The 15,083-nt window shown below is 43.6% G+C and overlaps 1 protein-coding gene across 1 annotated transcript; it reads right to left on the minus strand.

Annotated features, from left to right (window-relative positions):
• Positions 1–2,050: 2,050 nt before the first annotated feature.
• On the minus strand, positions 2,051–14,736 carry lrrc3ca (leucine rich repeat containing 3Ca). The gene is made up of 2 exons (XM_035748695.2): positions 14,411–14,736; positions 2,051–3,402 (listed from the first exon to the last, which is right to left on the minus strand). Exon 2 carries the CDS (start codon positions 3,317–3,319, stop codon positions 2,525–2,527), a length of 795 nt encoding a protein of 264 aa, XP_035604588.1. The 5' UTR covers positions 3,320–3,402; positions 14,411–14,736; the 3' UTR covers positions 2,051–2,524.
• Positions 14,737–15,083: the final 347 nt, after the last annotated feature.

Raw genomic sequence — 15,083 nt, forward strand, 5'->3', positions numbered from 1 at the left:
AGGGTCACCCAAGTTGAAGGATTCCTTCCCAGACTTTTTATGGCCCTCATACATAGTTTATTGGCTTGTTCTACTCTGGAGGCATGTGTTTTCGATGCAGGGATACCCTTGTTGACAAACCCAGTTACAGGGTGTGCTGCGCTAACAGCCGATTTCATTATTCATCATCGTGTTCTGTGTTAAATCTCACCAGTTCATGTCGAATAGACACAAATGCGACATTTTATAAGGCTTTACTTATTCTAATAAAAGATTCAGTTAGGTATTTTGTGTCCTTTGTAACCTGCATAGTAATAAGGTTTTTAAGGCAGATTGGAGGTTTGCGTATTCCATCTTGTTTTAATGCTTGGCGAGGTTTAGGCAAGAAATTCTAATTGGTTAAGATTGGGTTTAGGGGTTGGAATACGTTTAGGTAAGAAATGTGACTGGTTAAGTTAAGGGTTAGTATTTGAACCAGTAATGTTTTGTGTGGCAACCCGCAAATCTACTGTTTATTTCACACCTACCGTGCTGACTGTTGAGCTTTCATCCAACCAATCACATTCATTCTGCCCTGGAAGCATCGGAACAAAAATTAATAAGGAAGCCTCCACTGAGCATATTAAAACAGGAGTTTACTCTCTTGGTTTACCGCTTGCTGTGTCCTGTTCAATTCCACTCTACTTAAATCCACTCTTCTCATATTCGATCCTCTCCTACAAAATTACACGGAGGGGAAATGAACATGCATTTCCTTGTGCCTTAGTCTGTCCAATTAGGCAGTTCATATCAACCACAGCAGCAACTGGACCAGCAGGTCGCAGCCCCTGCAATGCAGTTTTGAAAGCCCCAGGGAAATGGCCTCGGTAGACGGTCTGGCTCCCACCATGACGCCAGGCTCCCTCAGAGACACTAGCGGGAAGAGGAGGACAGGAGGCACCCCTATAATCTAGAGATAGCTTCCTATTCCTTGTCTCTTTTTATGTGTGATATGTCTGGGCTGTTTTCCTGATCACGTGACCTTAACCAGGACATTGACCATAAATAGATTATAGGCTAACTAGGGCCCATAATTCATCCTAGTCAGTGCACATGATCACCACTGTTCTTAATGGATCTGACATTTATCCCGTTCTTGTACTTATCAGTTGTATCTAAAGGGAGATATTCGAGAGTATTGGGACAGAGCCCAAGATTAGAATATCATTAGCATTTGCTGGTTTCTGAATCGTAGTCAGTGCTGCCAGCATTGTGAAGTTTGAATTTCAGCTATCAGGTAGACTGAGGGACTGGACTGACTATGTCCTACACCCCTGGGTAACGATATGTCAGTCAGTGTGTTTCCCTTGTCGAAGAACAACTACATCGGAGTATCCCAAACAATCTCATTTATAATCTCTTTCCGTTTCTTGGAACCCACCACATGGTTAATTCTGCTGAGTAATACAACTCAGACAAGGGCAAGTACATTTTTAAAAAGCCCTTCCCTTTCAAATATTAAACTGCTGAACGTGTGTATTAGCTCTTATTGGAAATTTTAGTCCCAGTGGACTCAGCCCACAGTTCTGGAAGCATTGTGTTGTGCCAGCATGAGTGATTAACGCACTGTAAACCCCCACAGCAGGACCTTAATGTGCACTTTAAAACAGAAGGGAACTAAAAGGAACACATTTTCTCCCACTTGGGATGGTTTCTGTGTGAAGGATCATTGTGCCCTGGTGTGTAGGCAGGAATGTTCCTATACTGTACTGGCTGTTTCGTTGTCTTGGTGAGAACAACAAAAGGTCGCTATAGTACAGCGAGGACGGGTTTCCTGTACAGCCCTTCTACTACACAGTGCATAACAGCAATGCAGCTTGTATGTGTACTGTTTTATAGTGGTGTGTGGATCAATCAGATCTCTGAGCCCTTTTACCGGTTGGAGCGTTTCATTGATTAATGATTCATGTGTATCATTCTAGTACAGTGGCCTGAACACATTATAGGCAGATTCAACTGATGGTCCAGTTGACATATGCACATACATTTGCTTAGTTTCTTGGAGGTAAAATAAGACCATTTGCACCAACGATAATTTAAAAAAGAAACCCATGGAATACATTGTTTTATTGTAAAGAACTACATTTCACTGTTTATGGACTGCGTATACTATATGGATGTTGTATGGAAAACAATAATTGTTACATGGAAGGATACGGAATGACAGAGTTGTTCATAATGTGTGTTGCTATCCTGTTGTTCTGTTTGCTGTTTTATATGGCCAAAGGACCCTTCACAGGCACAATTTTGATAATGGGCCACTCCTGGTTCAATTATTAATCTGGGTTATGTACGGTGCCCAAGTCTGGATGGGCTTCCTGCATATATGGACACAAATCCTAGTGCCGCTGTGGCACCCACCTAAAAGCCAGACAGAACTCTCCTTGGCTGGCACTGAATGGCCTGAAGTGTGGGTGCAGCCAGGTTACGGCCCTATAATAACCACCTCCTCTGGCAGACTTAGCCCTCCAGCCTAAGCCCCCATCTGGGCTCTCCTGGTCCTGGGCTATACCATAGTGCTGACAGTAGAAGAGGCCTCGGATGGGCCCGGCTTGGTGGGCAGAGACTTGAGGTACTCCAGGTGGCGGCGGGCGTCCTCCGTGTTGTGCCGGACGTAGTAGACCAGGTAGGAGATGACCATGGTGAACCAGCCGAACATGGTGACCAGCATGGCCACGTCCGTGGTTTTCTTCATCACCACGCACAGGTCCAGGTCCTGGGCCAGCAGGAAGGGCACACCCTCCGCCCCCATGTCGGGCGGATCTGACGTCTCACACACGATGCCCGTCAGCGAGAGGGGCTCCAGGTCAATGTGGGGCATGGACATCTGCAGGCTGCAGTCGCAGTGCCACGGGTTATTGGTCAGGTTGGCGCGCGCCCGCAGCCCCTCAAAGGCCTCAGGGTTAAAGTTGACCAATTTGTTGGAAGACAAGTCCAGGAAGGTGAGCGAGGGCCCCAGGCTCCTGAAGGCCCCTCGCTCCAGCTTGGCCAGCTCGTTGTTGGAGAGGTCCAGCTCGCTGAGCAGGGGCAGACCCCGGAAAGCATTGCTGGGGACCTCGGTGAGCAGGTTGAAGTCCAGGTAGATGCGCCGTGTGTCATTGGGTAGGTCCTGGGGGATCTCCGTGAGACGCAGGTTGCTGCAGCGCACCGTCTTTCCACGGCCGTCACTCTCAGAGCAGTAGCAGCCCTGGGAGCAGCTGGTGGCGGCGTGGTGGAAGCAGGTCATCAGCACCACGCTGTGCAGCAGCAGACACATGACCACCGAATGGCGCAGTAGCCAGCCGCTCGCCAGCAGGTGCATGGTGGGATATGGGCATGCTCCAGGGAAGACCAACCTGGGTGAAGGGGCGGAGCCAGTGTCAACCTCCCCAATAGCTGTCAAGCCTATGGAGAAACAGGAAGCATGATTGGTGGAGGGAGACAACACAACCCACTGATAGGAGAGGTACAATTGGTCACGTACCATGCAAAACATTTATGATAAATAGATGTGTTACTTCAAACACAGATGCAGGATAACTAGTGGAACTGTGGTGAGGATGCGGAGGGGATCTTGCGGTCTTGTTCAGCACAGTTGGCTGACTAAACCATGTTAATACTTACAGCTTTAAGGAAAACATAAGGATAAAAAAGTGCCCTCGCAAAAAGTGCTTTGGTGTCAGTGGGACTGATAATTGACATCCCTGCAGTGCTTGCTTATTTCGTCAGGTAGCCTAGTGGTTAGAGCGTTGGACTAGTAACCGAAAGGTTGCAAGATGGAATCCCCCCGAGCTGACAAGGTAAAAATCTGTTGTTCTGCCCCTGAACAAGGCAGTTAACCCACTGTTCCTAGGCCGTCATTGAAAATAAGAATTTGTTCTTAACCGTCTTGCCTAATTAAATAAAGGTCAAATAAAGTAAAAATATATATATTTTTCAGTGCATCAAATTGAATCAAGCTTTATTTATAAAGCACATTTCAGACATTGAGTGCAACAACATTTGCTTTTACAGGAAAAAAACAAACAATGAAAATAAAAGCTGAAATATTTACTACACAACAAAAATAAGACAACAACAAAAAGAATGACACACTGAACAACTGAAAAGCACTCTGAGGAAAAGCAAAGCTAAAAATGAAGAGATCGCTTTTAAATATGCCCACAGTTTCAGCTCCCCTCAGGTTCTCTGGCAGGCTATTCCAGAGGCTGGGGGCATAATAATCTCTCCATGCTTCTTGGTCCTAGGCTTTGGGATAGTTAAAGGCCAGTGCCAGATGACCTGAGGGAACTACTGGGTCCATATCTTAAAAGCATGTTTGACATGTATTGGGGTGCACAATCGTGGATTGATTTAAAAACCAATAGAAAAACCTTAAAATTATTCTAAAAGTAACAGGCAACCAGTGTAGAGACCTTTAAAACCAGTGTAATGTGTGTGCTCTGTCTGGTCTTGGTCAGTACCCATGCTGCAGCATTTAGTTTGCTTTTCAGTTGACCGATGGCTTTCTTGGGAAGACCAGACAGGAGAGCATTAAAGTAGTCAAGCCGGCTTGTAATAAAAGCATGGATGAGTCTGACTGTATCAGTCAGAGAGAAACAGCTGCACCATGGCAATTTGGTAAAAAGCTATTTTGGTCACATTCCTAATGTGTGATTTGAAATTGAGTTCAGAATCTAAAATAACAACTATCTTTATTGCGCATGAATTAAAATGTGCAGCCAGATTCTCTCTCTGTGCTTTGGCTCCAACAATAAGTACTTCGGCCTTGTCTTGTGAGCAATCCAAGTATTTAAATCACTAATACAGTCAAATCATTTATCCATGGAGTTCAAATCCTCTGGTGATACAGAAATGTAAAGTCGTATCATCTGCATAGCAGTGAAAATCAATGCTGTGCTTTCTGATGACGCTGTCAAGGGATAACATCAGTGGCGGTCAGTGCCGTTTAAGATGGAGGATGATTTTATTTTTTTATGAGCATGGCCTTCTTTCTATTAAAGCATATTGGATGACTGTCATTCATATTCCATTTACCCAGCTCAATGTAACAGCATTTTTTTGTATACCCATCATGAGGTTGCTACAGTCTAGCCAATGAATGACAGTTTACAATGTAGGTGCACACAGGTCGAGACACAAATTTGAGGTGACAGTGACATTCAATACCGCCTTGCACACTCCTGCCAGCATCTTGCTGATATGTGGTGTTATCAGTAGTCCAACAGTTGCAAACAAGAGTTTCTATTGGACAAATTCAGGTATGTTTATCCCCATTTTGTTCCGTTTGCGTCCTTTTAAGAATTGTTTTTCAACATAAACGGTGGAGTGAATATCACGAGTAAACACAGTTCACTTTCATAGCAACCACGTTGTATCCCTTCTCGCATATATGCACTCTCCTCCTCTCACCTCTTCCCTTTGATTGTGGACTTCAAAGCACAACACATCAGCTGTATGTGACCAGGCAAAAATAAACACTACACACAACTAACATCGTTGTCACCATACTAGCTAAAGTAACATCTAACGATAATGGCGCCGGAGGAGATGGCTGCTGTTTTACAGCCCCCTAACCAAATTGTGCTATTGTGTGTGTTTTTTCACGTTATTTGTTTCTTATTTTGTACATAAAGTTTTTGCCACCGTCTCTTATGACCAAAAAGAGCTTCTAGATATCACGACAGTGATTACTCACCCCGTACTGGAAGAAGATTATTTTTCTTTAATGTGATGGATGCAAAGGATTTACTCCAAACACCCAACAAGGCTCTCATCCCAGTCATTCGAAGGAGAAAGAGACAGAGATATCTGGGACGCATGTCTGGGTGCCTTGTAAGGATTCGACGGCGAGTGGGTAATCTTTCTTTACCATCGGTCCTATTAGCCAACGTACAATCATTTGATAATAAAATAGACGAACTGCGAGCATGTATATCCTACCAAAGGGACATTTAAAAACTGTAATATCTTATGTTTCACAGAGTCTTAGCTGAACGACGACATGAATAACATACAGCTGGCGGGTTTTATGCTTTTTCGGCAGGATAGAACAGCAGCCTCTGGTAAGACAAGGGGTCAAAGGAAGTCTCGAGGTTTTGCTCGCCTGAGGTAGAGTATCTCATGATAAGCTGTAGACCACACTATTTCCGAAGAGAGTTTTCATCTATATTCTTTGTAGCTGTCTATTTACCACCACAAACCGATGCTGGCACTAAGACCACACTCAATGAGCTGTATACGGTCATAAGCAAACAGGAAAATGCTCATCCAGATGCGGTGCTCCTAGTGGCCGGGGACTTAAATCTGTCTTACCAAATTTCTTTCAGCATGTGAAATGTGCAACCAGAGGGAGAAAAAACAATGGACCACCTTTACTCCAAACACAGAGACATGTACTAAGCTCTCCCTCGACCTCCATTTGGCAAATCTGACCATTATTCTATCCTCCTGATCCTGCTTACAAGCAAAAACGTAAGCAGGAAGCACCAATAACTCGGTCAATAAAAAAATTGGTCAGATGAAGCAGATGCTAAGCTACAGGACTGTTTTACTAGCACAGACTGGAATATGTTCCGGGATTATTCCGATGGCATTGAGGAGTACACCACATCAGTCATTGGCTTCATCAATAAGTGCATCGATGACGTCGTCCCCACAGTGACTTTACGTACATACTAGAGGTCGACCGATTATGATTTTTCAACGCCGATACCGATTATTGGAGGACCAAAAAAGCCGCTACCGATTAATTGGCCAATTGTTTTATTTATTTATTTGTAATAATGACAATTATACTGAATGGACACTTATTTTAACTTAATATAATACATCAATACAATCAATTTAGCCTCAAATAAATAATAAAACATGTTCAATTTGGTTTAAATAATGCAAAACAAAGTGTTGGAGAAGAAAGTAATATGCGCCAAGTACTGTATGTGCCATGTAAAATGTGTACCATGTCAAATATGTGCCATGTAAAAAAGCTAACGTTTAAGTTCCTTGCTGAGAAGATGAGAACATATGAAAGTTGGTGGTTCCTTTTAACATGAGACTTCAATACTCCAAGGTAAGAGGTTTTAGGTTGGAGTTAATATAGTATTTATAGGACTATTTCTCTCTATACCATATACCATTTCATATACAGTGCCTTGCGAAAGTATTCGGCCCCCTTGAACTTTGCGACCTTTTGCCACATTTCAGGCTTCAAACATAAAGATATAAAACTGTATTTTTTTTGTGAAGAATCAACAACAAGTGGGACACAATCATGAAGTGGAACGACATTTATTGGATATTTCAAACTTTTTTAACAAATCAAAAACTTAAAAATTGGGCGTGCAAAATTATTCAGCCCCCTTAAGTTAATACTTTGTAGCGCCACCTTTTGCTGCAATTACAGCTGTAAGTCGCTTGGGGTATGTCTCTATCAGTTTTGCACATCGAGAGACTGACATTTTTTCCCATTCCTCCTTGCAAAACAGCTCGAGCTCAGTGAGGTTGGATGGAGAGCATTTGTGAACAGCAGTTTTCAGTTCTTTGGTCTGGACTTTGACTTGGCCATTTTAACACCTGGATATGTTTATTTTTGAACCATTCCATTGTAGATTTTGCTTTATGTTTTGGATCATTGTCTTGTTGGAAGACAAATCTCCGTCCCAGTCTCAGGTCATTTGCAGACTCCATCAGGTTTTCTTCCAGAATGGTCCTGTATTTGGCTCCATCCATCTTCCCATCAATTTTAACCATCTTCCCTGTCCCTGCTGAAGAAAAGCAGGCCCAAACCATGATGCTGCCACCACCATGTTTGACAGTGGGGATGGTGTGTTCAGGGTGATGAGCTGTGTTGCTTTTACGCCAAACATAACGTTTTGCATTGTTGCCAAAAAGTTCAACTTTGGTTTCATCTGACCAGAGCACCTTCTTCCACATGTTTGGTGTGTCTCTCAGGTGGCTTGTGGCAAACTTTAAACAACACTTTTATGGATATCTTTAAGAAATGGCTTTCTTCTTGCCACTCTTCCATAAAGGCCAGATTTGTGCAATATACGACTGATTGTTGTCCTATGGACAGAGTCTCCCACCTCAGCTGTAGATCTCTGCAGTTCATCCAGAGTGATCATGGGCCTCTTGGCTGCATCTCTGATCAGTATTCTCCTTGTATGAGCTGAAAGTTTAGAGGGACGGCCAGGTGTTGGTAGATTTGCAGTGGTCTGATACTCCTTCCATTTCAATATTATCGCTTGCACAGTGCTCCTTGGGATGTTTAAAGCTTGGGAAATCTTTTTGTATCCAAATCCGGCTTTAAACTTCTTCACAACAGTATCTCGGACCTGCCTGGTGTGTTCCTTGTTCTTCATGATGCTCTCTGCTCTTTTAACGGACCTCTGAGACTATCACAGTGCAGGTGCATTTATACGGAGACTTGATTACACACAGGTGGATTGTATTTATCATCATTAGTCATTTAGGTCAACATTAGATCATTCAGAGATCCTCACTGAACTTCTGGAGAGAGTTTGCTGCACTGAAAGTAAAGGGGCTGAATAATTTTGCACGCCCAATTCTTCAGTTTTTGATTTGTTAAAAAAGTTTGAAATATCCAATAAATGTCGTTCCACTTCATGATTGTGTCCCACTTGTTGTTGATTCTTCACAAAAAAAATACAGTTTTATATCTTTATGTTTGAAGCCTGAAATGTGGCAAAAGGTCGCAAAGTTCAAGGGGGCCGAATACTTTCGCAAGGCACTGTAAGTAACACTGAAATTTGCATGAGAGCATCAGCTGTTCTGGACGACTGTGTGATCACGCTCTCCATAGCTGATGTGAGTAAGACCTTTAAACAGGTCAACATTCACAATGCAGCAGGGCCAGATGGATTACCAGGACGTGTACTCCGAGCATGCGCTGACTAACTGGCAAGTGTCTTCACTGACATTTTCAACCTGTCCCTGACTGAGTTTGTAATACCAATATGTTTCAAGCAGACCACCATAGTCCCTGTGCCCAAGAACACTAAGGTAACCTGTCTAAATGACTACCGACCCGTAGCACTCACTTCTTGAGCCATGAAGTGCTTTGAAAGGCTGGTCATGGCTCAAATCAACACCATTATCCCTGAAACCCTAGACCTAGACCCACTAATTCACATTGCGCCCTGACAGATCCACAGATGATGCAGTCTCTATTGCACTCCACACTGCCCTTTCCCACCTGGACAAAATGAACACCGATGTGAGAATACTATTCATTGACTACAGCTCAGTTTTTAACACCATAGTGCCCTCAAAGCTCATCACTAAGCTAAGGACCCTGGGACTAAACACCTCCCTCTGCAACTTGATCCGGGTGGTACACTTTGCACTCCGGTACTGCTTGCCATGCGGTAGTAGAGAGAACAGTCTATGACTGGGGTGGCTGGGGTCTTTGACAATTTTTAGGGCCTTCCTCTGACACCGCCTGGTGTAGAGGTCCTGGATGGCAGGCAGCTTTGCCCCAGTGATGTACTGGGCCATACGCACCACCCTCTGAAGTGCCTTGCGGTCGGAGGCCGAGAAATTGTCGTAACAGGCAGTGATGCAACCGGTCAGGATGCTCTCGATGTTGCATCTGTTGAACCTTTTGAGGATCTCAGGACCCATGCCAATTCTTTTTAGTTTCCTGAGGGGGAATAGGCTTTGTTGTGCCCTTTTCACGACTGTCTCGGTGTGTTTGGACCTATCTTGTTTGTTGTTAATGTGGACACCAAGGAATTTGAAGCTCTCAACCTGTTCCACTACAGCCCCGTCGATGAGAATGGGGATGTGCTCGTTGCTCCTTTTCCTGTAGTCCACAATCATCTCCTTAATCTTGATTATGTTGAGGGATAGGTTGTTATTCTGGCACCACCCGGCCAGGTCTCTGACCTCCTCCCTATAGGCTGTCTCGTTATTGTCGGTGATCAGGCCTACACTGTTGTGTCTTCAGCAAACTTAATGATGGTGTTGGAGTCGTGCCTGGCCATGCAGTCGTGGGTGAACAGGGAGTACAGGAGGGGACTGAGCACGCACCCCTGGGGAGCTCCAGTGTTGAGGGTCAGATGTGGCAGATGTGTTGCTACCTACCCTCACCACCTGGGGGCGGCCCATCAGGAAGTCCAGGATCCAGTTGCAGAGGGAGGTGTTTAGTCCCAGGTTCCTTAGCTTGGTGATGAGCTTTGAGGGTACTATGGTGTTGAATGCTGAGCTGTAGTCAATGAACAGTATTCTCACATAGGTGTTCCTTTTGTCCAGGTGGGAAATAACCAGGTCCAGAGTAGCGCGGGCCTAGCAACATGCTGGATAAAGTCCATAGAGCTTAAAATATTAATAAATTCAATGGCCTTGGATTCAGTTTCTTGGTCAAGATTAATATTAAAATCACCCAACACAATGATTTTATCATATTTCTCAAGGACAATAGACAATAGTTCAGATAAATCAGTAAAGAAAGTGGGGCGGTGCTTTGACGACCTATACAGGGTTATGGCCAGCACTGATGGCTGACATTTAAACAGAATAGCATGATGCTCAAAAGACCCAAAGTCACCAAACAAAATGTCCTTACAGCTGAGAGCATTAGTAAAAATAGAGACTGTTCTCCCACTCTTTTTTGATAGAGTATGAAAAGCTGTAGGCCAGGGGGAGGCTTCAATAAGAGCGGCACTACAGTCTGATGACAGCCATGTTTCAACAAGGAACATGCAATCAACTTGGCATTCAGGGGCCTCCTGAGTGGCGCAGCGGTCAAATGCACTGCATCGCAGTGCTAGCTGCGTTACTACAGATCCTGGTTTGATACCAGGTTGTGTTGCAGCCGGCCGTGACCGGGAGACCCATGAGGCGACGCACAATTGGCCCATCTTTTCAGTTTCCTGAGGGGGAAAAGGTTTTCTCGTGACGTCTTCAGGACTGTCTTGGTATGTTTGGACCATGATAGTTTGTTGGTGATGTGGACACCAAGGAACTTGAAACTCTCGACCCGCTCCACTACAGCCTCGCCGATGTTAATGGGGGCCTGTTCGGCCCACATTTTCCTGTAGTCCACAATCAGCTCCTTTGTCTTGCTCACATTGAGGGAGAGGTTGTTGCCCTGGCACCACACTGCCAGTTCTCTGACCTCCTCCCTATAGGCCGCCTCATCATTGTCGGTGATCAGGCCTACCACTGTTGTGTCGTCAGCAAACTTAATGAGGGTGTTGGCCATGCAGTCGTGGGTGAACAGGGAATACAGGAGGGGACTAAGTACACACCCCTGTGGGGCCCCAGTGTTAAGGATCAGCATGGCAGACGTGTTGTTGCCAACTCTTACCACCTGGGGGGTGGCCCGTCAGAAAGTCCAGAATCCTCTGCCAGAGTCCTTAACTTAGTGATGAGCTTTGTGGGCACTATCGTGTTGAACGCTGAGCTGTAGTCAATGAGCAGCATTCTCACATAGGTGTTCCCTTTGTCCAGGTGAGAAAGGGCAGTGTGAAGTGTGATTGAGATTGCGTCATCTGTGGATCTGTTGGGGCGGTATACGAATTGAAGTGGGTCTAGGGTGTCCGGGAGGATGCTGTTGATGTGTGAGCCATGACCAGCCTTTCAAAGCACTTCATGGCTACCGACGTGAGTGCCACGGTGCGGTAATCATTTAGGCAGGTTACCTTCACTTACTTGGGCACAGGGACTATGGTGGTCTGCTTGAAACATGTAGGCATTACAGACTCGGTCAGGGAGAGGTTGAAAATGTCAGTGAAGACACTTGCCATTTGAGTACACGTCCTGGTAATCCATCAGCTACTGATGTGAACTGTGTTCAGTAGGCTAATCCATAAACTGTTTACGCACTCAGAACCGGGGTCAGTGCAAACAACACTGAGCTAACAACTTGTTAATGAGTCCTGTAATTTACACTTTTTATTTAGCATGTAAGCCTCTAAAAAATAATCTGTACTTTTACCCTAACACCCTTCATTAATACCTGAACACCAACCATTTGCTATCTCATTACTAATCCTCTTAAGGAAAAACTCACTTGACATGTATTTTGGCCACCCAACAGCACTGTAAGGCTACATGCTAAAGCTAAAAAAGTCAACAAAGGCAACCCAAACAGCCTTAGCATGTTGTGCTAGCAGCTATATCCTCTCCTGTAAAAAATTATTTAACTTAAACTCTCGGACTTTGGCTGGTTCTTTAAAATGGCAAGATCCACTTACCAAGATTTAAAAAATGAAATCGATCTCTAAGTACCACATGACCGGGGGAGTCGTCTAAATGACGCATCCTAACAAGTCTCATTGCAATAGGCCAGACCAGTTGAAAGTTCAAGACCGTCCCTATCAGCCCTGACCTTCTTCTTTCAAAAGACACACTCAGATGATTATCCCAATTCCTTTATTAAAGCCAAACAAAGAGGATATAGTGGAACAGCCCTGACTACAGATAAGACTAAATGCTCAAGGATATGAAAAGGATGCCTAAAGTGTTACTGTGTAAGAAAAGCGGTCATTTTCCCACCATGATGCATGCTGCCCTGATGAGGTGGAGCTGTGGGGAACCAAGGAAACTGGACACATGAGGAGAGAGAGAGAGAGAAAAAACAAAGGAGAGATCTGAGGAAAATAGGTAACATGACAATGGAGAAGAACACAGAGGAAGGCCCACTGAAGAGAGATTAATGAGATGCATCGGAGGAAAGAGGGAGATATTAGCATGTCATGGGCTGAGAAGGACAGCTGTTAATGAAAAGCGGAGGCTGGAGGGGTGATGGAGGGAAGGATGTGGTGATGGAGAGACAAAAGTGAGTAAGGGATAAAGCTATGGGACAACAAGAGAGAAAGAGTGCAACACCAACCTCATTAAATCAAATGATCAATAAAATCAGGTTAATTAAGCTATAAAGACATCACCAACCCAACTATAATTGACCTCTCCTGCGTTTAAATTTACACTATGCTCAAGACAAGTGCCCAGAGGTCAGTTTTGGCAGTTCATAAATTGACTGCAGTCAATGTTAGAATAATAGGCTACATCTCAGGCACCAAGTGCGCAAGAGCAATAATTTTGATATGACGCAAATTTAGGACCTAACTCAGCAAAACCATTATAATCCCGAAGGAATAGAACTACAATGTCCTCAAAGCAAAGTCAAAGTTGTTCATGTATTATTTTGTTGTGATTGTTCATTGTATTATCATTCTGTCCAGACAACCAATGATAGACAAGTTAGGCCTATGTAGGTCATGAGGATGAGACACAGAAAGGGAGGTGAGGAGAGAGGAAGCACAGAAGAACAAATACAGCTGTGAGGGAAATATGTCAATGTTATGTTGAGATGCAGACACTTACATATGAGTCTAACCATATTACCATGCTCTCCCAACTCTGTCCCTATCCACCCCAATTATGAACAAATTTCAGTCGGTTTAGGGACTCTTAGACAGGCAGGCAATTATTATTGCCTGCCTGTCTGATTTCCATTGAAAGCCTTCATGCATTTATTCCCAGAATTGTATATTATAGTACTGGTGCTTGCTTGCCTAGCCAGCCATGTGTTAGAGAAACAGGAACACACGTTTTCGTTAAGAGGCCATCTAGGGTTCAAACAATAACAAAGTGCGCCACCCAGCCACTGTTTTAGTAAAGAGCGGAGGGATGGGCTGGAGAAATGTAACCACTCTCAAATGTATAGACAGACCTATGAATCCAAGGACTGACCATGCTTAAATATCATTTTTTCCCCAAGAACAAAATGGGTACATATCCTTCATTTAAAACTCAAAAAATCTATTTAGCAACATTGACCCTTTAAGCAGAACATCATTTTGATTAATCGACATGGCAATTTAGAGCTGCAGGAATGAATTTCCATTTTGAACTTGACCCCTGTGGTATCAACTAAAATTGAAGCAATAATTAAAGGATTAATAATCAAGTGTATTATTTAAGTTCAGTTCACTTTGAAGGGTATTCTGACATACAATACATTTATAAATACATATTATTTTTAGGCTATTAATCTACTATTGTTACTTACACACACATATTTTACCTGCACATTTTCTTTGGCGTAATAGTCACTATTTTCATTGTAAGCAACAAGCGTGTCAATAATAAACTCTTACTGGGTGTAGGCTAGACCAATGCCTCCTGGGGAATTGATAGCCTTTCGAAGTTAGTCTTCTATCTTGTCAGGCTAAATACGGTAGGTAATAAGCTACTGTTTGCCCCATTCTTCAACAAGCATTTTTGGAGCCTGAATGTATTAGAAAGCTGCAGTTATTTCCACAATCATAAAAGCCTTATAGTAGTAGCCTGTATCACCGCATGCTGTGTTAAACAGTATATGTAAATGTATGTCTATGAAATGCATGAATTTTGAATAACATGCAGAATAAGCATTACTTACATCTTTAACGTTCTCCCCCTCCTTCGCATGGCGTGTGACACTCAACCGAATCACTTTAGTTTCAAGACGCCCACTTTAAATCTTCAAAATAGATAATTATTCATTCCACTCCAAACTGGAATTCGGTCGCTTCCATGGGGTCCTCTGTTGCATATCGCCAAACCAACGGCGCGCAATGCACCTTGAATTGAGTGCTTGCTCAATGCAGCTTTTTAGTTTCCACGCAACCAGAAAACTAACATTGCTGTAGCCATCGGAAAATTGGCAGGGACACAACACGCGAGTGTACGACGCCTATGGAGGGTTTCATCCAAGTGTGATCCTGCCAATTATGAGAAATAATTATAGTGCAAGTGCAGCCACGGAGCGGAATATATTTTAGACACTGAAAAGACAACGTTTGGCTACTGACATCTGAAATCATTGTCCTAAGTGGGCACATAATAATGAAACACCATTTGTTTGGTATTATACTCTTGTCTTCCAAGAGCTTGTGTTTTGACAAACAGTTTACAGATTTGAATATATATTTGAGTTGTGTTAGAACACACACACATACAGACACACTCACACAGCCATTGATTCTCAATATAACTTATAAATGCCTCATGAGCTTAGTTCAACTGTCATTCCCCATCAGAACCCAAGATATAAGCTCCTTTCTCTCCAATAT

This window comes from Oncorhynchus keta, chromosome 3 (genome assembly GCF_023373465.1).
Source record: "Oncorhynchus keta strain PuntledgeMale-10-30-2019 chromosome 3, Oket_V2, whole genome shotgun sequence".
In the NCBI taxonomy this organism is placed as follows: Eukaryota; Metazoa; Chordata; class Actinopteri; order Salmoniformes; family Salmonidae; genus Oncorhynchus; species Oncorhynchus keta.